This window comes from Erpetoichthys calabaricus, chromosome 3 (genome assembly GCF_900747795.2).
Source record: "Erpetoichthys calabaricus chromosome 3, fErpCal1.3, whole genome shotgun sequence".
Lineage (NCBI taxonomy): Eukaryota > Metazoa > Chordata > Cladistia > Polypteriformes > Polypteridae > Erpetoichthys > Erpetoichthys calabaricus.
The window spans coordinates 24,439,178-24,463,074 of record NC_041396.2 but is presented as its reverse complement, the minus strand read 5'-3'; the positions used below and the strand labels follow the sequence as shown (position 1 = coordinate 24,463,074).

Here is a 23,897-nt window from a genome sequence, read left to right as displayed (position 1 = left end):
CGGTGCTTCGCATACTTAAAACAGCCCTATTTGATTTGTTTGCTTTTCTCTCTCTGACGCGCACTCCGTTGAAGAGGAAGATATGTTTGCATTCTTTTAATTGTGAGACGGAACTGTCATCTCTGTCTTGTCATGGAGCACAGTTTAAACTTTTGAAAAAGAGACAAACGTTTGTTTGCAGTGTTTGAATAACGTTCCTGTCTCTCTACAACCTCCTGTGTTTCTGCGCAAATCTGTGACCCAAGCATGACAATATAAAAATAACCATATAAACATATGGTTTCTACTTCGCGGATGGCTCTGGAACGCAACCCCCGCGATGGAGGAGGGATTACTGTACTCTCTTAATTTACCATATACAATTTCTTGTCAGGAATATTACATTTTTTTTCTTTCTTTGATTAGTGATTAAAAAAAGTAAGCATTTTCCTTGCATTTTAAGAGATACAGAAAAAACAAAATCACTGTTATATTCATCTAGTGCTCACTAAACATTAGAAAATAATTAACCAGTGCATGCAGTTATGTAGCGTTGCCTCTTAAGCACTTAATCTATCCTAACTCTTCAACCCAAATATTTCAGACAGATGGACCGTTATGGCATGATACATTTAGCTAAGCATACATCTACCTATTGTTACCTTATGTAACAATAAATCTGAGATAAATCGATTACACTACATTTTTTTTTAATCTGTGCACAGCCTTGCATTTTTGAAAAAGCCAACACTGTTGTCCACCTGCATATCGTCATTAAATTTGCAATACCAATCAACTATCAACATTATGCGCTTTGTGAAGTTTAAAAAAAAAAAAAACAAAAAGAACAACAAAAAACATAATGGAGCCACGACTGAACAGAATGAAGTGTGATTTTTTTTCTACAGCTGATGAAAATACTTTTCTTCAGAATGTAATAAGAAAACAGGCGCTTTTTGAGTGAGAAAAAAATAAATTGTAACTTTTATTGGTACGTATTTATTCAAGCCCACTGTATAATGAGGCAGTATTAATTTTAAGCTTTGATGCTAATGGAGAGTTGAGATTTGCACGAGTTTTTAAGCTCTGAATGAATCAACCTTAAATCACCTTTGTGATATTGCCGAATACAGTTATTGGTAATTACCTTTAATACAGAGTTTTAATGCAGCTTCTTTCCCATCAACACCAAAGACCACCCCACCCCCAACGTCCATCTGGTCAAAGCACCTCCCGTCCATAGATGCTTTCCATTGTCCAAGATTTTTTTAGTTCAGAAAAATAATTTCTTCCCACCTATTACTTTCTGTACAGTTCTTAAAACATTCATTTCATGATACTGTCTTAGAAACTTTCCCTGCAAAGCCGGGTAACACTGCTAGAACAATACATTTTACACAAAGTCATCTATACTTTACTCAAGATGTCTTGTTAATAAGTAATAAGCAGTTGTACAGTTTCAAAAAATGGAAATCTACTGTATAGGTATAGGATGAATAAATGTATGACCACAGTGCTGTGGAGATGGATGGGTATGGGTATTGACTGCAACAGGTACAGGTGGGTGATAGTCACCAGCCCCTTACATATGGACCACTTCTGTTTCAGAGTGTGTTTACAAGTCCAGTTTGTCTGTAAGTCTAGCAAAGTTAGCCTAGGCACCCAGTGAACACAATGCAACCCCCAACTCCTCTAGAAAACATGTACAGCCATTTGTACATAAGAAGATACTTTTAAAAGTTAATTTGTATTTTGTTAGATTTCTTTTGTATTTTAACAACAACAAAAAGTACATTTTTGTTTCAATTGTTTTCCATCAAATGAGATCGCCGTTTATGCTATCAAGTAGCCTATATATGCAGACCTAACCTACCTCTCCACAAATCCCATTGAAAAAGTATTTGTACTGTACAGTACACAAGTGCTCTTAAAAGTTAATATTTACATGTTCAGTTAAAGATTTCTAGTGCATTTTAACAGCAAACCACTGAAAGTTATTTTTTTATTCCCATTGTTTTTCCATCAGGTGATCTCAGTAGAGTAGACTTGCTCACTGTTAGCAAACGAGCCTACATGATTGTGGCATCCAGAAGTGGATTTGAAAACACACTAAGTCAGCAATCAGACAGCATAATCACTTGACACCTACTGACCAGCACTTAGTATTGATGCCCGGTTAAGTGTTCGCAGTGAAGATTCATGGAAAGTTTTGAAGAGGAAAAAACCCACACACACATAAAAAGTGGAGAACTCCTGCTTATCAAAATAAAAGCCTCCTGTATTCCTGATGGGATGCTCATATCTGAAGATCATACATTAGAGTCTATTAGGACAGGTTGATGAGAACAAGTTGTTCACGAGATACAACTAAAAGGTCCCTATTGTGCCCGTGCTCCACCAGACTACTTGGTTTTGTATGGCATATCAAAGCCATTATCTGAGTCAAGAAGAACTTATCCTTATCAAGTTTCCAACTGTGCCCCCGTTTCCTTGTCAAACATGCTTATTTTCCAGACATCTTGGGCTTGAAATAAAACGTGTTAACTCAAGGTTAAGAGAGATAGAGCCAAAAGCACAACCACTTGTAGAGGACGCACGCACGTGACTGAGAATATAAACAATAGCAGCATGGGTCTTGCACTTTGCCTAGCATCAAGCACACAAACTAAGTTACATGCTGCAATGAAATTTGAAGTTATGCACAAGTTGACATTTTTTACTTATTTAAATTTTTTAATTTATTGGACATGCACTTTCGCATCTTTGAAAGTTTGCAACTTGAAGGTTCATATGTAGGGGACTTACTGAACAGACTTACTATATTTATACAGGTTTTTTTTTTTTCTTCTTCAGTGTATCAGCTAGACATCCGTAACTCCTGAGGTGTTATTATACATATAGATTACCATTTTAATTACATAATACTTGTTTCTTAGCAACTTGTTCTGTTTGACACACAAACAAATAACAAACACACAGTACAAATGTTTTAAAAAGCCACAAATGTATCCAATGTTAACCAAGATGTTTATCAAGAAGACACAAGACTAACATGCTTAACAGGGTTATAAGTAAAAGATAACATTTGCTGTTAAGCTAACAAATCTATTGTTTACTAAGCAGCAATTTCAAATTCTTCTTTATCCAGTTTGTTTTACAAATAAATGTATAAGCTGATACACTTAAAATAAGCACATGGTCCAAACTGAAACTAAAATTTCTTGCTACTGTCTAACAGCACAGGATGTCGACTCCTCTGATTCATTTTTCTCAGTCTAGTTTATTACTCCAGTTTCTTTAACATAGACTAATATTCCAATCACCTCTCGCTCTCTGCTATACAAAGTCAGTACTGTTAAAACAAGCTTTTGCTTGCAGTTTACTGCACAAAAAAAAAAAAATAAAAACAAAAAAAAAACGCCACTACCCTAATATCTTGAGTAAAGGAGCACTGCTGTAAAATTACAGTAAAGCTTAGGGGCAAACGATCGGCTTTTGTGATTGGCCCAGTTCTGTCTGATTGTGACACAAAACTAAACTCCATAGTGGCTCTTTAACCATAATTAACTAAAACTTTATTATTATTATTATTATTATATGTATATATATAATATATATAATTATATAAAAACTAAAATGAATTTCCAAGTAAGGTCAGAAAAAATCCAGAATTAAAAACTAATATAAAATGCAAAACCATTATAACCTTGTTTGTTAGTTTTAAAAACCACCAATATCTCATGTGAAGCACTTGTTCAGAAATTAGTCAATGCAAAAAAAAAAATAAAAAAAAAAGCATGCTGTAAGAAAAACACACACATTGCAAGCATAAGTTAAAATAACTGAGTCTTACCTGCTTCATAAACTTAAAATTAAACTCCCACATTGGTTCAGATCTATTGCCATCAACTTTGGTGACCCAAAACAGCAAACACTATAAACAAAAATACATGTTTAATTTAAACATTGTTTCTCTCTCCGAACTGCCAGTAATTTTTGTTTCAGTCGTGAACAACTATGTCACAGTTGGCAAAGCATAAGTAAAATATAAGGTAAAATACATAAAGATATATGACATAATATAATTTCTAGTGATACCTGTTGCCTGCAAAGAGCACAGGAAAAGTATTAAGAAATAAGTGAATGCAGTGCATGCTAGGATCAACTCACTTAGACAAAATTAAGGAATATCTGCCAGAAACCCCCTGCTTTGAAACTGGGCAACTGGTGCAACCAACCTCTGCTGCACATTCATTTTTTTTTTTTTTTTTAAGACAATCACTGAGCATCATCCATTTTTAAAACAAATTTCTAATTTCTTATTGATATTGTATGTAGTAAGTTATCTAGTCAACCTTGATTTGCTCGGAGCATGAAATGGCCAGGACACAAGTTAGAGATACCTCAATATCACACAACACAAAACTAGTCAAATATTTACTATCTTAAAAAGAAAGCTTCCAAAAACATAAATCTTTGTATCTTTCAATATTAAGATGATTCAATTTCACATACAAATATTCCCCAAAACAGTTAATATCTGATACATCTTTGCTCAACTTTGCTTTAAACACCCTTAAGTAATCTCAAAAGGACTTCATAAACTTTACTCCTCATTCATATTCTTTACATTATATGGCATCTTGATAAACTGAACATTTGCTTAAGGTTTAGCAAAGTGCTATTACATATACTTCTCAAAGAAAAATACAAAATCAAATTGCTAGATTTACTATTTATTACATCATTATTACTCTAATTTGGAAGCTCAACTCAGAGGTAAATTTACTTCATGACTACATTGATTATTGATCACAGTCAAATATATTTCTAGAATTGTATTTCTTTACCTTTGAATTCAGCAAACTTGTAGGAGTGGACTCTGGTATTAAAGGGATTTTTGTAGCACGAGTACAAAATGGCTCATACATAAAAAACAGAGAACGGATTACACAAGCACGGAGACATCTCATCTTTCCAACAGAGTCTGGCTGCAAACGTACTGGCAACTGAGCATCCATATTATAATGCCTGAAAAGAAAAATAAACAAGGTATATAACCACTGCTTAAACAGAGTAAAACGGCTACATACGATTAAGTATAAAAGTGAAGATATGTAAACTTTAGACACCTAAGCAAAAAAAATCAGCAAAGTGGATAAATTGTAAATTGCGTAACAAACAGCCAAGATATGGATTGATTTCCATAAGCAAGCAAAACCTCATCTCCCTCTAAAAAGGTAATGACATAGCTTTAAGATGTGATGGAGTCCTTAAAATTCTTAGAAGCCACAATTTCTAACAAAAAAATACACCTAAAGGAAAAGAAGTTCTTGTACCTGGTACCAAAAAACTCTCAATAGTCTCAGCCAATTTTAACTCAGGCTTACAGAGGTACCACTAAACGCATTCTTACTACTCGTACTTCTGCATGATTAAGCTTAGCTCCTGCCTATCCAAAAGAAAAGAAAAAATTACAATATATTTTTATGACAGCAGAAAGGCTGACTGGCTAGTTACAGCCATTAGTTAAGAAATTGTAGGATACGAGAGTAAGGACACAAGTTGAAAAAATAGCATCCTGTCCATGTTTTATTTGGGTGAATGGTTCTGCTCAATGAGGCCCAGTATATGATTTTAACTAACTAAATAATTTCCCCCACCTTCTCAGCAGTATACATCCTTAATATGTTTTCTAAGATATTGTTAACAAAAATATTTTGTGCAGGCAATTTGTGTTGGATGTTGTCAGCGTACACACTGCATGTAGGGGTTATTTGTCAAGTTAAATACCTATGCATTTTGTGGTTAGTGAATCCAGAGGACTAGAAACTCTGTATAATCAGAATTTATCTAAATAGATTTTCATACTATATCACATGTAAAATCAATACTTTAGATTCTGCAGTTTTGGCTATTAAAAATATTTCAATATACTGTACAGTAGAAATGCAGCAAGATAAAAACTTGCTTATAAAAAACAGATATAAAACATGTCTCACTCCATACAATTTTGATTAACATTCTTGGTATACATTTGTTTTTGATTAATATATTTGCTAGCGTTGCATTACTTCACATGATGTAAAAATTTTCACAAAACATTGATACATTATGATTAAGAAATGCAGTGTACTTTACTTAGTAAAGATTATTGAAAATATTACATTACAACAATAAAATACGCCAATCTACTTTGCTTCAAGTACTGATCATGATAAAAAGCCAGGAAGTAACATTTTTGAAAGGGGCAGTGAAATATTGGAAATGAAGCATGTAACAGCAAAACAAAATGCTATGTATCATAGGGAAAAAAAAAAATATTTGAACTTGGACCATGGGAAATATTTAGACTATTCCAGGATATAGACATTCGGGGAAAAAATAGCAAAATAGTGACATAGAATGTCGCTAACCCAGCCACAGGGGATGCACAAACCAGTGTGTTTCTTTGTGTCGGTCCCAAAATTGGATAAATGGGGACAGTTATGTCAGGAAGGGCATTAGGTGTAAAATTTTGGCAAATCAATATGCGGACAACAATACAAATTTCCGTACCGGATCAGTCGAGCCCCAGGTTAACAACGACCGCCAGAAATTGGGCTACTGTTGGCCGAAGGAGAAGGAGAAGAAGAGGGGGGAGACGTGTCCGGAGGCAGGAAAGAGGAGGAAGGTAAAGAGCGTGGAACTGAGGGTAATAACTTTGAATGTTGGTAGTATGACTGGTAAGGGGAGAGAGTTAGCAGATATGATGAAGAGAAGGAAGGTTGATATATTGTGCGTGCAAGAGACTAAATGGAAGGGGAGTAAGTCCAGGTGGATCAGAGGTGGATTCAAATTGTTCTATCATGGTGTGGATGGGAGAAGAAATGGGGTAAGGGTAATACTGTTCCTTCAGAATGTCAAGATTGTTTTGGAGGTGAAAAGAGTGTCAGACAGTAATGATTATGAAGCTGGAAATTGGAGGTGTGATGATGAATGTTGTTAGTGCATATGCCCTGCAAGTTGGGTGTGCAATGGATGAGAAAGAAGACTTTTGGATTGAGTTGGATGAAGTAATGAACAGTGTACCCAAGGGGCAGAAAGTGATGATTGGAGCGGATTTCAATGGCCATGTTGGTGAAGGGAACAGAGGAGACAAGGAGGTAATGGGTAGGTATGGTGTCAAGGACAGGAATGAAGAAGGTCAGAGGATAGTGGATTTTGCCAAAAGGATGGACATGGCTATGGTGAATACGTATTTTAAGAATAGGGAGGAACACAGGGTTACGTACAAGAGTGGAGGAAGATGCACACAGGTAGATTACATCCTATGTAGAAGAGTCAATCTGAAGGAGATTGAGACTGCAAAGTGGTGGCAGGGAAAAGTGTAGTTCAACAGCATAGGATGGTGGTCTGTAGGATGATGTTAGAGATCAAGAAGAGGAATAGAGTGAGGGCACAGCCAAGGATCAAATGGTGGAAGTTGAAAAAGGAAGACTACAAGGTTGAGTTTAGGGAGGAGGTGAGACAGGCACTGGGTGGCAGTGAAGAGTTACCAGACTGTTGGGAAACTACAGCAGATGTAGTAAGGGTGACAGCAAGAAGGGTACTTGGCATGACATCTGGATAGAGGAAGGAGGAAACCTGATGGTGAAATGGGGAAGTACAGGAGAGTATACAGAGGAAGAGGATGGCAAAGAATAAGTGTCAGGGGCCGCAGAAAGTAGACAAGTACAAAGAGATAAGGCGCAAGGTGAAGAGAGGTGGCAAAGGCTAAACAAAAGGTGTATGATGAGTTGTATGAGAGATTGGACACTAAGGAGGGAGAAAAGGACCTGTGGGCTACAGAGAGGTACAGAGCTGGGAAAGATGTGCAGCAGGTTAGGGTGATAATGGATAAAGATGGAAACGTACTCAAAAGCAAGGAGAGTGTGTTGAGCAGATAGAAAGAGTACTTTGAGAGGCTGATGAAGAGAGAGAGAGAGAGAGAGAGAGAGAGAGAGAGAGAGAGAGAGAGAGAGATTGGATGATGTGGAGATAGTGAATCAGGAAGTGCAACCGATTAGCAAGGAGGAAGTAAGGACAGCTATGAAGAGGATAAAGAACGGAAAAGCTGTTGGTCCAGATGACATACCTGTGGAAGCATGGAGGTGTTTAGGATAAATAGCAGTGGAGTTTTTAACCAGATTGTTTAATGGAATCTTGGAAAGTGAGAGGATGCTTGAGGAGTGGAGAAGAAGTGTACTGGTATTGATATTTAAAAATAAGGGGGATGTGCAGGACTGTAGTAACTACAGGAGGATAAAATTGATGAGCCACAGCATGAAGTTATGGGAAAGAGTAGTGAAAGCTCGGTTAAGAAGTGAAGTGATGATTAGTGAGCAGCAGTATGGTTACATGCCAAGAAAGAGCACCACAGATGCAAGGTTTTCTCCGAGGGTGTTGATGGAGAAGTTTAGAGAAGGCCAGAAGGAGTTGCATTGGGTCTTTGTGGACCTGGAGAAAGCATATGACAGGGTGCCTTGAGAGGAGCTGTGGTATTGTATGAGGAAGTCAGGAGTGGCAGAGAAGTATGTAAGAGTTGTACAGGATATGTACGAGGGAAGTATGACAGTGGTGAGGTCTGCGGTAGGAGTGATGGATGCATGCAAAGTAGAGGTGGAATTACATCAGGGATTGGCTCTGAGCCCTTTCTCATTTGCAATGATCACGGACAGGTTGGCAGACAAGATTAGACAGGAGTCCCTGTGGACTGTGATGTTTGCTGATGACATTGTGATCTGTAGTGATAGTAGGGAGCAGGTTGAAGAGACCCTGGAGAGGTGGAGATATGCTGTAGAGAGGAGAGGATTGAAGGTCGGTAGGAACAATACAGAATGCGTGTGTGTAAATGAGAGGGAGGTCAGTGGAATGGTGAGGATGCAAGGAGTAGAGTTGGCGAAGGTAGATGAGTTTAAATACTTGGGATCAACACTACAGAGTAATGGGGATTGTGGAAGAGAGGTGAAAAAGAGTGCAGGCAGGGCGGAATGGGTGGAGAAGAGTGTCAGGAGTGATTTGTGACAGACATATCAGCAAGAGTGAAAGGGAAGGTCTACAGGATGGTAGTGAGACCAGCTATGTTATATGGCTTGGAGACGGTGGCACTGACCAGAAAGCAGAAGACAGAGCTGGAGGTAACAGTGTGACAAGGCTGGATAGGATTAGAAAGGAGGACATTAGAGGGTCAGCTCAAGTTGGATGGTTGGGAGACCAAGCCAGAGAGGCGAGATTGCGCTGGTTTGGACATGTGCAGAAAAGACATGCTGAGTATATTGGGAGAAGGATGCTAAGGATAGAGCTGCCAGGGAAGAGAAAAAGAGGAAGGCCTAAGAGAAGGTTTATGGATGTGGTGAGAGGACATGAAGGTGATGGGTGTAACAGAACAAGAGGCAGAGGGCAGAAAGATATGGAAGAAGATGATCAGCTGTGAGGACCCCTAACGGGAGCAGCCAAAAGAAGAAGAAGTGACATAGAATGTCATGGTCATTTTGTACCAATTTTAATAAGCAGATGCAGATTTCAAAAGGGCTATAAAAGGGAAAAAACGGCTATTTTGTTGCACAAAAGTTGAAGTGCATTTTCTACGGTACATAGTGTATATAATGTCTTACAATTAATCTGGGAATGTTCTACAGACTGGTGAAAACTACGTATACACACACAGTATATTAAATATTCATGTAAATTCAATCTAATGAAATAATTGCAGTGATATTTGGGATCCATTTCACTTTAAACAGCTTTATTTCTGAATGTGTAAATAATCTTTACATCACACTTATTTTCTGGACTAACAAGGAATACAATGCTGAAAATGTGCTATAGCTGCAACTTACAAAGTAGTACATAAGCAGAATGATTAAAAATGTGATCATACAGTTTTAATCCAAATATAGTTAGTTATGTTTGACAAATGCCAGTAACTCCTTATTTTATAGTTTGTGTCTCCAAGTAAAAATGGTGCCAAAAACACGTAAGACCAAATAAAAAACGGATATATGTTAGTAGAATAGAGCAGTGAATATTGAAATTATTCATTTCTTTAGAAGACTTTGTAAAGGGGTACTCTCAATCTTCCATTATATCTTAGAACCAACAACATTTTCCAGATTATAAAACAAGCCTAAACATTCAAGACAGAAAAACGTATCTTACCTTCTATATAATCTGGTCCAGAATGCAGCAGTGCAAGTGACAGTCCACGCATTTTTACAAATCAGAGCAAATTTACATGTATCCTCTGGACGAATGTACGATGCCAAAAGCAGCCAAATATCGATAGGATATGCTTTGCCATCCAGTGCATCACTATCTTCTAAAAACAAATAAACGAAGAAACCAATTTAAAAATTGACAATTGAGTTTGTTTCACAAGTGCTGCAGTTTATTCTTCATATAAATAGGTACGATTTGTGTATGCATTATTCTGACATCAGAGAAAAGGGAGTAAATTACCTTTTTACAATCAAATCGATCTACAACCAAGTACATAAAACTTTTTAACACAATTTTTCACTATATGAAACAGACACGGAGTATGCCAGCATATTAAAATTCTACTAGATACAAATGAAACAATGGAAAATTCATTTAACAATTAGTATCCATATTTGTAAAATCTTATTATAGACAACTACACTGGACAAATTAAATACAAAAAAAAATGCCAGACTTAAAAAAGTCTGATGAATCTATTCAAGATCAGTATTAAAAAATAATTTAGCATGGTACTCAACTACAGAATACATACATTAAATTACAAAAACATCTGAATATTCATTGCTAACTTAAGAGATGTCTAAGAATTTTAATATGCTTCTTTTAAATTAACCAAACACAGTCAAAACTGAAGAGAGAAATAAAACTGGTAATACTTCAACTGAAAGTTTGAACGATTATCCAGGCATGTATCTATTTATCGAGATAAACCATAGGGACCAAAAAAGCATACAAGAAAAACAATGCATGCAATAAGATAGGCTGGGCTTAATAAAACTCAACAAGAAACAGGGACAAGGACAAAGAAAGGAACACAGAGTCACAGACTGGACTTAAATAAATACTACAGCATTAACTGATCCTTCTGAAGCAGTCTATTAAAAGAAGATTTTTAATACAAGTACAGATCTGTTCTGCAGCATTCTCAAGATTTGCTGCAAATGCTTCATTTTTTTTTTGCCTGCTAAGGTCAGATATCAACTATTTATTGTTTTTAACCAATCTAAAGGCAAAACAAAGTGATAAAAACTACACCCTCCAAATTGCCCTTTCTGTCAGGAAGATAGCATACACAATCAACAAACAAACAAACAAAAAAAAGTGTCTTAAACGTTACAGAATAGTTTACCGACTCAGAGGAATAGACCATAAAAGAGTTCACCTATATGTCTCTTGCTCTTCTTCTTTCTGGAAAGTTTTACACCACTGGCACTGCCTTCAGTGTCCAGCTCATCACTACTGTCACAGTCCTGTCTTCTTACACTCACAGCTGAGGACAGCACCTCTTGTACAGCACCTTGGGAAGCTTCCAAACCACACAGCAATTTCACTGCACAAAAAAAAAAAGTTAATCTCAAACCAAGAAATAATTTCAAAACAATTTTGACTTAAATAGAGAAACGGCCATAAAAAATTAACCTAAATCTTAAACAGTACAACATGTTAAACCAGGAGTTACATCTATAAGGAAAAAAATGGTAATCAATATTATAAAGCAGCCTGTTTATCATACAGGATGTCAACTTGAAGTAATTCTGCAACTGAATATCCAAGCATGATATAATGTAAGAGTTAGTAAACTACTCTTCCACTTTCTGAACTACTCGAAAGACTAAGTCACTGTACATTTCTTGTAAGGTCATGTTTTGATGAAGGGAAGTTCTCCTGTAGAATAACACACAGAACTAACATCTTCTGACCACCGTCCATTCAGAAAACCTTTAATTTTTTCCAGTTTATTTCAACAAATCCTTAATCCAAATATGCCAGGAATCCCTAAAAACAGTCTTTTTTTCCTCTAAAAAATAAACCAAATGAAGTCCGTCACTGCAACTACCGAAGGCCATCACTTTACTATTTACTGGACTTTTGATTCCATAGTTATCAGAGGAATCCAGCTACACATACAGAAATACTGATGTGGCTTCTTTTCCACTGTTTCTGTCTAACAGGGTTTAGGGTGATGGCTTTCAGGTGTTAAGATTAAAATAAACTGCCTACGATTGTGTGTACAGGCTGAATCCCCCTCCCCACATCACCAAATGTACATTAATATTAGTATTCATCTCTTAGCCACTGCTACTGTAAATTTTGTTTAATGGACAACAGGAATTTAGTAGCTCATGCTGATCAAGAAGCAAATCATCAAAATTCACCAAGAACCTGTGGATGATGGAAAAAAGGGAAAGCCAAGACCCTATAGAAGTATAACTCTTAGTGGATATACATTTCTTACATAACAGATAGATCTTTATTGTCATTGTCACTTTTACAAAGGAACAACGAAATTGAAGGTGCAATCGACTCAGACCAGTGAAAACAATGTCCATGGTTTCCAATATATTATACCTATTTAATACAGATTGTCCCCAAGTTACGGACATCCGACATACAGCTTACGAACGGGGATGCAGCTGCTCCTTCATTGGTCTGGGGAATGCAACACAGGCTCCTCAGTAACTGCCGTTCAGTCATCTCCAGCCGCTGGCTGGAGGGGGCAGTTTCGCTACTTGTGCAGTAGTGTCCCTTGGGTGGCTCCGTTGATGAATGGGGCACTGGGGGCCGCAGCAAGCGCTCGTGTGCAGGACGGAGGCTTGATGGGGCGATTCACTGCTCGCCCACCACGACGCTGCAGCTACTGCTCCTGACTGGACAGAGGCTAGATAGGGCAGAGGAGGGTGTTTTACTGCCCACCCACCACACAGACTTGCAGTGTCCCTGTAACAGCTGCCCCGTTCGTTCTCGGTGGGCAGCTGGTGATGCTACAAGTGGTGACCCAGATGTGGCTGAACAGAGGCCACTGAGGGTGATTGGGGCGGTAGGGGGCAGCATTGTAGTGTGCCTCGGGTGGCTGCCTGTTGAATGGGGGTGGTGGCGTGCGAATACCGAATGTAAGTGGAGGTGACTGTGTGGTGGGCGGGTGGTGAACTGCCCCTCGCTGCCCCCATTCATTCTCAATAGCAAGCCTGCTTGTACTGTTATGTAAATAGCAGGAAGTTGTCACTCGTCAGTACACCAGACGTGCTGTCGAGGGGTGCCTGCCTTCCTGCTGTGATAGTGTGCACAGTGCTGTGCAGAAGAGCTCATCTTAACCTTCTGTCTTCACCCTTCAACAATGTCTCTGAAACACAAATCTGTTGCAAGTGCTGGTGATACAGTAAAGAGGAAAAACACCATCACCATGGAAAACAAATTAGAAATAATTAAAAAGGTCAGAGAGAGGTGAAACTCCGTCATTCATTGGTAGAGCACTTGGTTACAGTCGGTCAAAAATAGAATTTATTAAAATAATGTACCTGTTCTGACTTGCATACAAATTCAACTTAAGAACAAACCTACAGTCCCTATCTCGTATGTAACCCGGGGACTGCCTGTACATAGTGCAACTGAATGCCAGCCTGGCAAGGCATGACAAAGTTACAAGACATTTCTGGGGTATATTAAATACATGGGGTCAGAAAAGAAAAAAAGAGGGCCAGTCCCTTGAAGATACAGAGTGCTCTGGAATGGAAAAAGGCTTGGGGCTAACACAGGCAGTTCTGCATGTACATTCTTTCTGGGAGTGCATCCTTGGAGGCAGATGAGAAGAATAAAGATAGTTAGAAAAAAAAAATTCAAGAGAAACATATTAGTCAAGTTTACACAAATTGGGTCATACCTTCTTTTTCAAGTGCATTTGCAACAGCTTTTTTAACCCTCCCAGACTTCACAATGGCTGGGTCAGAGTTAGCATAGTCAGCCACAGTAACTGAAATAAAAGAGAGAGTGTGGATTAGATAAATTATATATACATATACAAAAACACTAACAAAACTAAATCCACTGTAATTCAATGTTAAAATAAAACATGAAAAAGTTCAAGGGGAGGATGTGTATATGGTTTTATAGGCAATGTGCATACACAATCAAAGGCAAAAAGGAAGGGGATATTTAGCAAATTACAACATTAGTAATCTGAGACACTTGAAATTTTAATCACTATGGGAGGTGGCCGAATCCATGTTTTTTTTGTTTTGTTTTAATATATACTAAACACATTCCAAAAATATTTTATAGGATATTAAAACTAATCCAAAACAGATCATCTGGAATAATTAAAAATACTAAAAACATCTAACAAACACTGTACTTTAATCTAGGAAAAATATACTATATATGTACTCTTCTCACATTACCTCATTTATCTGGTCATTAACTTGTGAAAATGCTGAAAACAGGCTGCCAAGGAGGACCACTTAAACTAGGTAAGAAGATGCTAAGTACAGTCTAATGACACATTTCACTTAATTTCTTATACACTAAATTTTGAATATGCTGTACATTTTATCCAAACTCAAAACATACACTCTAAGGTAAACTTAACAATTACACCACACAACCTAAAATAAGTCTTTCTGCTGTGTTGAGAACACCAATTTACTACAGTAGATGCTGCTTTAAACCTGATTTAGGAAGTGTAATATCGTTTCATGAATCACCCACACTGGTATTAATGTGCAGTAATAAGCAATGACTAAGATGATTTTTTTCTGCTTAATAACCATTGGAAACAATTCATTTGGTACTTCACATTGCTTTCAAAACAAATGATCTGTAAGCATTTAGAACCTTTCGACTAAAATAATTCATCCTCATCTCATCACAACAAAATAATGCTGCTACAACACGTACTGCGAGTTGTTTCCTATAAAACTGTTTCTTTGTATTATGTATCCTTATTCAGTTGCCTTATGTATCTCAAATTCACTATAAATGTTTACTAAATGGAAATTTATAGTTTTTAGAAACTGCAAGCAAATATCAAAAGTGTGGTATGTGTGACAAAAGATTAGAAAATGGACTGGTGTGAAATTAGCTATGAAGACTTGAAAATCAAAAAACATCAACATTTGAAAATTTCTAATTGCTGCTTAAATGATAATGTATAAATCTAGTAATTTAATACATATATGTATACAGAAATTTAAATCCTACCATATCATAATAAGATAAATAACCACATTTTCCTCCATTTGTTTACATGGGGAGCCTCTTAAGTCACTTATACAGTAGCTTACAGTCAATGATGTCTAAAATAATCTGATCATATTACTGCAACAATATCAATATTACTAGATCTGTTCCCACAATAAGCCTTATTTCACCACATTACTGACAATGAAGTCTAATAATTTATGTGAGGTACCTTGAAAACAACAAAAGGCAGACTGTTTTACAGGGGTTGTAAAATAAAGGATAAATCTTGAATTAATAAATTTGACTTCATAGATTCAGCTTTAAATGTAGGACAAAAAGTAAACAAAAAATGAAGCGGATATTTTGCAAATTAAAACATTAGTAATCCGAGACACTTCATATTTGAATGGATTAAGGGTGTTGGATGAATCCATTTTTTTTTTTTTTTTTTTTACATCCCTGGTGTTCTTTCTAGATTGACTTTGAAGTAATTTGCTGTATAAGTTGTGCAAATTTTATCCGCTGCTTACCTATCATATTGCTGCTACTAAAACCACAACCTAAGTAGTAGGCTTTGATTAGCCCATGAGTAAGAGACAGCAATCTGTATTCAGGCTTTCAGGAGTGAAATGTGTACGGTTGTAATTTATTTCCTCAGGTTCATCAAGGCTCCTAAAAGGAAAATCCAAGTTCTGAGCAGTAGACAATAATCAAGTCTTTATTCATTTAACCTATGAATATTACACTATGGGGCGGCACGGTGGCGCAGTGGGTAGCGCTGCTGCCTCGCAGTTGGGAGACCTGGGGACCTGGGTTCGATTCCCGGGTCCTCCCTGCGTGGAGTTTGCATGTTCTCCCCGTGTCTGCGTGGGTTTCCTCCGGGCGCTCCGGTTTCCTCCCACAATCCAAAGACATGCAGGTTAGGTGGATTGGCGATTCTAAATTGGCCCTAGTGTGTGCTTGGTGTGTGGGTGTGTTTGTGTGTGTCCTGCAGTGGGTTGGCACCCTGCCCGGGATTGGTTCCCTGCCTTGTGCCCTGTGTTGGCTGGGATTGGCTCCAGCAGACCCCCGTGACCCTGTTTGGATTCAGCGGGTTGGAAAATGGATGGATGGATGGATATTACACTATGTATCTACATATGTTGTGTGTTGCCTCTTAATTATGATCTATATTAGTTTTGTTTATTTGCATAAGACTCTGTCAATCTTAATTTTTTTTTGGAACTATAGAGATTTTTACAGCTTATTAGTAGTTACTGTGAAAATAAATGGCGGATTTGATAGACGGTCATTTCTATAGTGACTGAGGATCATTCTAATCAATCAGCAGTCCTCAGTTACAGTATGTGAATTTGAGGTTGCAATGTTCTTCAGTCAGTGGCAGTTTAGATGAATTTCAGACTGCACTGCGTGGTCAGCGATAGGCAGTAACACCCATACTCAGGGACAGAAGAAGATTCTACAGACACACATTTTGCCTAAACAGTTTAAATTTAAGTTCCTAAATACTTAAGATTAACTTTGCTTTAGTAAAACCAAGCTGTGGTAAACAACAGCATCCACTGATGGCTGACAGGCACAGACAAACAGCATTGCCAAACTTAGCAATGTGTAATTAGACAAGTAGAGTGAAAATGGCCATTTATTAATAAAGCTCAAAAAAAAGGATTTTTTGTGATCTGTGAATGTTTTGTTGCTATATTGTCTACTATTCTGAAGAGGCACTTCAGTTAGAATTGTATGCACTACGTAAATGTGACAACAAACATGAGCTGTCTGAGATATTTCTTCTAATAACTGAATCACATATTGGATTTTAGAACTCTTTATGACCAAAGCGCCAAAATGGACCAATGAAATTTAGATGCAAGCCAGTCACCATTAAAAATAGCCCTGTTGTCTTTAAAATAATTAAATTTTAAAAACTAACAGATTGCCAAAGGTGCAATTTAGTACTGAGCCTTAATTTAATGGGTTTAAACTGTCTTCGCAAAGTTAACTCCTAAACCCTGGATGATGAATAAAACATCACAAAAACTATAGTCAACAAGCAAGTTTATCAGATACAGCACATGGATGACGTCATATTACCAATATACTTTAAAACTGATCATTTTTAGAGACCAAACGCATTTGCCAGAGGAAACAGAATCATACAAAATACTATATACTGAAAGCACACTGCATGCACCACAAGGGAAAATAACTGCAATGGAAGGTAAAGATTAACTTCTTTTTCAATAAAATTTAGGAGTTTCAAAATTAAGATATTTCAAACAACAAAACTAGATCTTATGAACCAAAAAAAAAATATCAAAAAACCTAAACCTAAAAATTCTACATTTAGAAGCTGCAATGCTGCATACAGAGCAATGGCAAACGTTTATACTATTCTAGCACTGTCATGATTATGCAACACGCCACTATCTTTGTGTAACAGTTATATTTTAGTGCAGCAAATATCAGTCAGATAGGTCTACTTAACCAGAAATCCAAGTTAAACCAACTTTAAAAAAAAAAAAATAAATTATTGAGATATATATATATATATATATATATATATATATATATATATACATACATACATACACACACACCAATTTACAGAAGACAAATTACTTATTACTATAATATAGAGTATATTAGCTTATAATTACTTACTGTTTTATTCTATTTTGTAAACTGAAAACACATAAGCCTCATTTATAAAACTTTTCATGGATCGAAGTGTAAAAATATGCACATGGCAAACAGCAAAATGCATACGCCAAAAAAAAAAACCAAAAACAAATCTGATTTATAAAACCTGGCATAAGCACGTTTCTATACAATTTACTTTTATAAACAATCATACGTGAATAAACAATCATACGTGAATGCTCCTGGAACCCTGCCAGTTGCCACACTGAAAGAACTATAGATAGACTATGCTAATAAACCTTGCACATACGCAATTCTGATACTGCAGACCTTCATTGGCTGGTAGAGCAGCCTCCCACCTGAAGCATCCAGCCACTGCCAATTGCTTTTCAGTACTTCTATGATGCTCTCCGCACAGCATTGAAGTGTCTCTCCTCTGCATTTTGGGGTCAGGGAAAAGCATAAGGTGCCATCATCTGACTGGGCAGCCACTATGACTTGGCACATGTAATGTCATGATTGCTGCTACAATGTATAGTACAGGCCATATGGTAAACTGTGGGTTCAGCTAGTTACCTTACCAATAAGCCAGCCATCATGTACAACACCTTTAGGAAGTTGTCTGCCAATGCTACTTTGCCTTCAAGTAAATGAATCGGGGGTTGAACTACTAGGCCACTGAGCCACATCATCAGTCTTATCCTTGCATCACAGATGAGATATGCATTAATGGGATGTAACTGCTTCAGGTTAAAAAAATCAACGTCATTCTCGTAAGGTGGTCTTAATTCAAATAGAGTACTGCCAATTGCCATGATTATGCTAGGAAAACTGGACACTGGTGCAAATTTCCTTCATGATTGACAGAAGGGTTGGTTGGGAGGGTGAAAGGAGGGAGCTTTTTTGGTTGGAGGAGGATTTTAGGGTAAGGAGTATAAAGAATGATAGGATCACCCCAGATTTCTCTTAAAATGTGTCCACACACATTTATTAAATTTATTCTGACATTTCCTACCAAGTAACTGAAAAATAAATTCTGCCCAAAATGAATAATAATACAGTAATAAAACATTATTGTATCACTGTCAGTGAATTACTGAGTATCTAGATATTATTTCAGGATAATATTCATTACCACAGACTCTTATAGTAAAACTCTTGTCATATAAGGCTTCTACGGGAAAAAAAAAAAATCACTGTCAGGTTTGCTGTTGTGAGTTTTATGTTTACAGCAGTTAATGGGGGGAGAGATTAGATAGGTCACTTATGAAGATTTTATTGACAATTTTAATTCAAATTTTTGAATATAGTGCATGTGGGCTTTTGTTTGCAAGATTTAACTTTGCCTAGCCTATAGTGAATGGATGTAGCTAGCTGGAAAAATTAACCTGCTGAGTCTAACAAATGGTAAGTGATTTAAGGATTTAGCCTTAGTTTGTTATGCACAGAATATTTAGATTGAGGGAAATATTGAGTCAGTTAGAGCAAGACATATTTCTTCCCTTAATTAAATTATGACAGTTTGTGGGAAGCAGAAAAATCCAATATGTATATTCGTTTGAAGTATAAATCACCATTCAGGCACTCCAGTCAGCAGAAACTTATAGCTTAGGATTGAAATGTGTCGGTTGGAGGGTGAAACCTTTTTGCACTAGACTATCAGCAGATTCTCACCTCAAATTACTCAATTTGTGATTGACAAATTGATAAATCTCAGAAAACAATTTCTGGATAATGCAAAATAGGTGAGGCTAAGTACTGAAAATTACCAAAAATACAGCAAAATGTCTTTGCCAACCTGCAGTTTTACCAAACTTATAAAAAGACAACAAATTTACAATTTGCAAATTTGGAAATGAAGTACTTCATGGGGGATTCTCCAATAACACTTTCAACATCACAAAGTGCATCAGACAACACCAAAAAAAAGATAATAGCGAGTATGAAGAATAAAAATGAACAAAGGCTGCAGTGACAAGCAAGCGTACACCGATTTATCATTCAACCGGTAAACCCCCGATTCTCTAAAGAATCGCAAATCCAAGAATGGCAATTGTTCCCTCCAATCTTTGTAGGGATGAAAAATCATGGAGGGTGGGAGCGTCCTGGGAAAGTTCTCATCAATATATTTGTACTAAAGCGGTTTCTTTTTGAAGCCGTCACTCCTTTTTACTGTTGTTTCAGAAGTGCATTGTAGGTGCCTTCGTTGATTGTTTTTATATATGCAGACTCGTTTTTGTTTTTCTATGGGTGTGTTGTTAGCTAGAAGTCGTTTGCTGTTAGGAATAATAATTGAACTTACTTTTAACACTGAACTACCTTAATGTGATTCAAATAAGCCACACTGACAGCTGCCACACTGAGTGCTGGCACAGTGGATTAAAGCACACTGACTGGTGGCACTGTGTAGTGGAGTAGCTGCTGGTACTGTGGAGTGGAGAACACTGACCGCTGGCACTGTCAGTAGTCACCACTACCTCAAGTTTAAATACATAGACATATATAGATATACGGTGTATTCACTGTGTTTCCCAGTAGACACGATATGTCAGCACGTCAGCCTTATTGCGAGTGGCAAAAGTGCCATTTAAACTAATACAGGTAGACGTGGAAACTGGGTTTTCTGATGAAAAAAACAATAACTTTAAAACAGTATAGTTTACATAAAACAGACTTTGGCGAATCGTTTAAATGCAATTATTTATATCCATTTATACACTAATAATGGCAATTATTAAATAATAATAATTATTATTATTAATCATTCCTCCCATATAAGTAACATTTCGGGGACTGCCTTCTTCTATCTTCGAAACATTTCCAGATTTTGTCCAGTTCTTACGAAACACAGTACTGAAGTATTGGTTAATGCCCGAGTTACCTCACGTATAGATTACTATAATGCTATTCTATCTGGCGTCCCACAAAAACGTATCCATCGCTTACAACTTGTTCAAACTTCTGCTGCCAGGATAATATCCTGCTGTTGTAAATCCACTGAACATATTACACCTATTCTGTCTCAACTTCACTGGCTCCCTGTTAACTACAGAATACAATACTAAATACCGCTCTTAACATTTAAAGCTCTCCACAACCTCACTGATCTCCTCCAGACTTACACTCCTCTCGCTCACTCAGATCCTGTAATTTGAGAGTATTCAGTCTGGCAATATGGTGCAGCCTTAGGTTTGTGGAAGACAGACAACTAAAGACATGAGCATAAAATGATGGTTGTCAATTTCAAACTGCGTTTCCCCAATGTGCTCCTTGAGAAAAAAAACATCAAGTTTGAGAAATGTTAACAGCTAACAACAATCTACATAGTTAGTGACTAAATACGTTTAGCCAAAACGTTGTTTGGAGGCTCACTTGAGCACATAAATGCATAGCTTTGTTAGCTTAGCTTGCCTTAGCTAAAATAAAGATTATAAAACGGGATTTTGTAATGGCCAAATATAACCAAAACAATTGTTCAGCCTTACCTATGAAATGTAATCCCCGGGATCTGGTTTGGAGCGTACAGCGGTTTGTACAATCCCAAGCAGCACATTATTCATTACTTCACTCCACAGCAGTGCCACTCACAATATGACGTTGACGTACGACTCTGCTAGTCATGAGGAGTTTAGTTTTTCTATGTCTATGTTTAAATATGTCACCATGGCAACTTGTTGGTGTGCACGCTTTATCTCAAGTTTAGTTTACAGGTTGTGTTGTTTGGGCACCACTTACTGACTCTGGGAAGCCGCTGGGTTTGACTCTGGGGAGCTGTGCGAGTGCGCTTTTGGCACGGGTTGCATCTGGCATCCGTGAAATTTACAACCTTCGCAAAGATTACTAAACAAAGGTTTTATATGCGGTGGTGTGCGCGTTCGGGTAGCGGTTATATTGTGTCCTGAAGTTTAGTTTAGAGGTTGTGTTGTTTGGGCGCTACCTACCGAGTCTGGGAAGCTGCTGGGTTTGACTCTGGGGCACTGAGTCGCAGTGCGCATGCGCTTCAGTGCATATATACAACCTTCGTTTAGTAATATAGATAATGACAGCATTTCAATCATCATAGTATGGATGGCAAGAAAACCAAAGAAATAACCACCAAAATTATGGAATTCACAAGAATAATTACAAATGCAATAATTCTGATACTGGTATCGTATTTTAGTCCGATACAATGCTCATGTACTTGTAAAAAAAAATGCACCAATGAATAATAACCAGTACTATTAACACATTCAAAAGGTATGCAATGTGGAAGTTTTCCTAAGATTAACAAATTAATACTCAAGCCTAACAGACAGTAAAATGTGAAAGTAAAAATAAGAATGAGTATGGTGAAATTGCTTCTGGTGGTACACACCAGCTCCAACATTGCAACAGAGTCTAGCAAGGACAAAGGAAAATGTCAAATGATAACCCACAGGCAGTGAAAATAACAAACGATTGCTCAGTATATTGTTCTTGAAGATCAATCACTGTCAGTTGTTGATAACATACCACCTGAATGTGCTAGAATCCAGGTACAACATTCCAAGTCGTGCGCACATCACAGTGATCCTCTTACCAAGGATGCACGAGTTTGTACAAAAGTATGTCTGTCAACTTCACCATTGACATCTGAAGCAGCGGCGTTCGTCCAATGTCTATCATCAGCTTAACTGCACAGTGGACGTATGAGAAATTCGCTACTCGGCGAGTTATGCTGTGTGCAAAGCAGTTCGAGGCTCTCATTTCAGGGCAGGCAATAGCAGATGCATTTCAGTAAATGCTTGGTACTTGGGTCATTCCGAAAAGTTATGTGCAAGTTGTGGTCTGGGACAATGCCAGAAATTTGATAAAAGGCACTGATGACGATGGAGTCCCAAGCTTTACCTGTGTTGCTCATACATTCTGGCTGGCAGAGGGCATTTTTGCACAGCAAAGTGTTGCAGATGCTGCGACAGTTGGACATAAAATAGTTGGGTATTTCAAGCATTTTGCCTTAGCATAATCCCGCTTAGAGGACAATAAGCTTCGCCCCTGTCCTCAAACCAAGGTATCCCCATTTAATAGGGTATGTGATGACCTTCAGTAAAAGCAGCACATGTGGATGTGCCACTGTTTGCTTTGAAAATGCCAAGATGGTTTACTTAAAGAACTTCAGTAAACTATGCTACATATTTTTCACTTATTATTAATCTGTAAAATGTTTTGTTACCTTCCAAGCATTCTGTAATTGAAGAGTTTTTTTCAGACACAGTAAATGCCCGGTTGTCACTTGTGCTTTAATCAATGAAATGAAATGCTCAAAGGTCACTTAACATTCATACTAATTTTGGCAGATCATATTACAAGTAAATGTGCTTTTTATAAATATGAAGAGTGTGTTTTTTTGCAAATCACCATCTGTTGAATCCATCTTCTGATGGAATGAGATGGAACAGAATCCGTGCCATGCTTCATCACTTCAAAATGTGAAGTTTTATTGGTGTAGAGTTTTGTTATTTACTGTATAATACTACGAACAAGCACTGAACATAAAACTTACATGTTGGTTTTATTGGTTATGTGAGTCTGCATCAATACTGACAACTCTGCGTTCAAATTGATTATTTTACTGGAGCAATGCTGCTTTTGCTTTTGTCCAAAGATGACATATTTCTATCCAAAATTGTTATTTTAACATTTCATATACTCACTATTAAAAATTTGTTCAATGAAATATATTGTATTCTCACTCAGATAGATATTCTTTTGAAACTGCATATGTTAGCAATAGATTTCTACAAATGTGTGTCCTGAACAAGACTGTGTGTAAATAAATTTGAAGAATTTATTACTAATTACTGCTCTAGGATGGCCAATTAAAACAATTCTTAACTTCTAAAAACTTCCTAAAATAAATATGTAGCATTTTGGAACAATCTCTTCCATAACTTACATAAAATGTCTAAGTATCAAAAATCGTCTTATTGATTGGGCACAAAATTGGCATGCATATAATCAAAAAAAATGTTTCCTGTTGTAGATCTAAGAATCGGTTCTTTTCAAATATCTATAGAGCCACAGAGAATGTGTTGCTGGAGCTGTAGGAATTGTGTAGC

At 37.1% G+C, this 23,897-nt stretch overlaps 1 protein-coding gene across 2 annotated transcripts in view; it reads right to left on the bottom strand.

The window, feature by feature from the left end:
* tmem183a (transmembrane protein 183A) overlaps positions 1 to 23,897 on the bottom strand; it is a 31,238-nt gene that overhangs the window by 4,179 nt on the left and 3,162 nt on the right. Inside the window, exons 2-6 of one of the 2 annotated variants that reach the window (XM_028796477.2) lie at positions 13,880 to 13,969; positions 11,384 to 11,551; positions 10,159 to 10,318; positions 4,830 to 5,010; positions 3,833 to 3,913 (exon numbers count right to left, since the gene is read on the bottom strand). In XM_028796477.2, coding sequence (XP_028652310.1) covers positions 3,833 to 3,913; positions 4,830 to 5,010; positions 10,159 to 10,318; positions 11,384 to 11,551; positions 13,880 to 13,969 — 680 coding nt within the window. The remainder of the gene's footprint in view (positions 1 to 3,832; positions 3,914 to 4,829; positions 5,011 to 10,158; positions 10,319 to 11,383; positions 11,552 to 13,879; positions 13,970 to 23,897) is intronic. The other variant, XM_028796478.2, reaches the window with a different exon arrangement.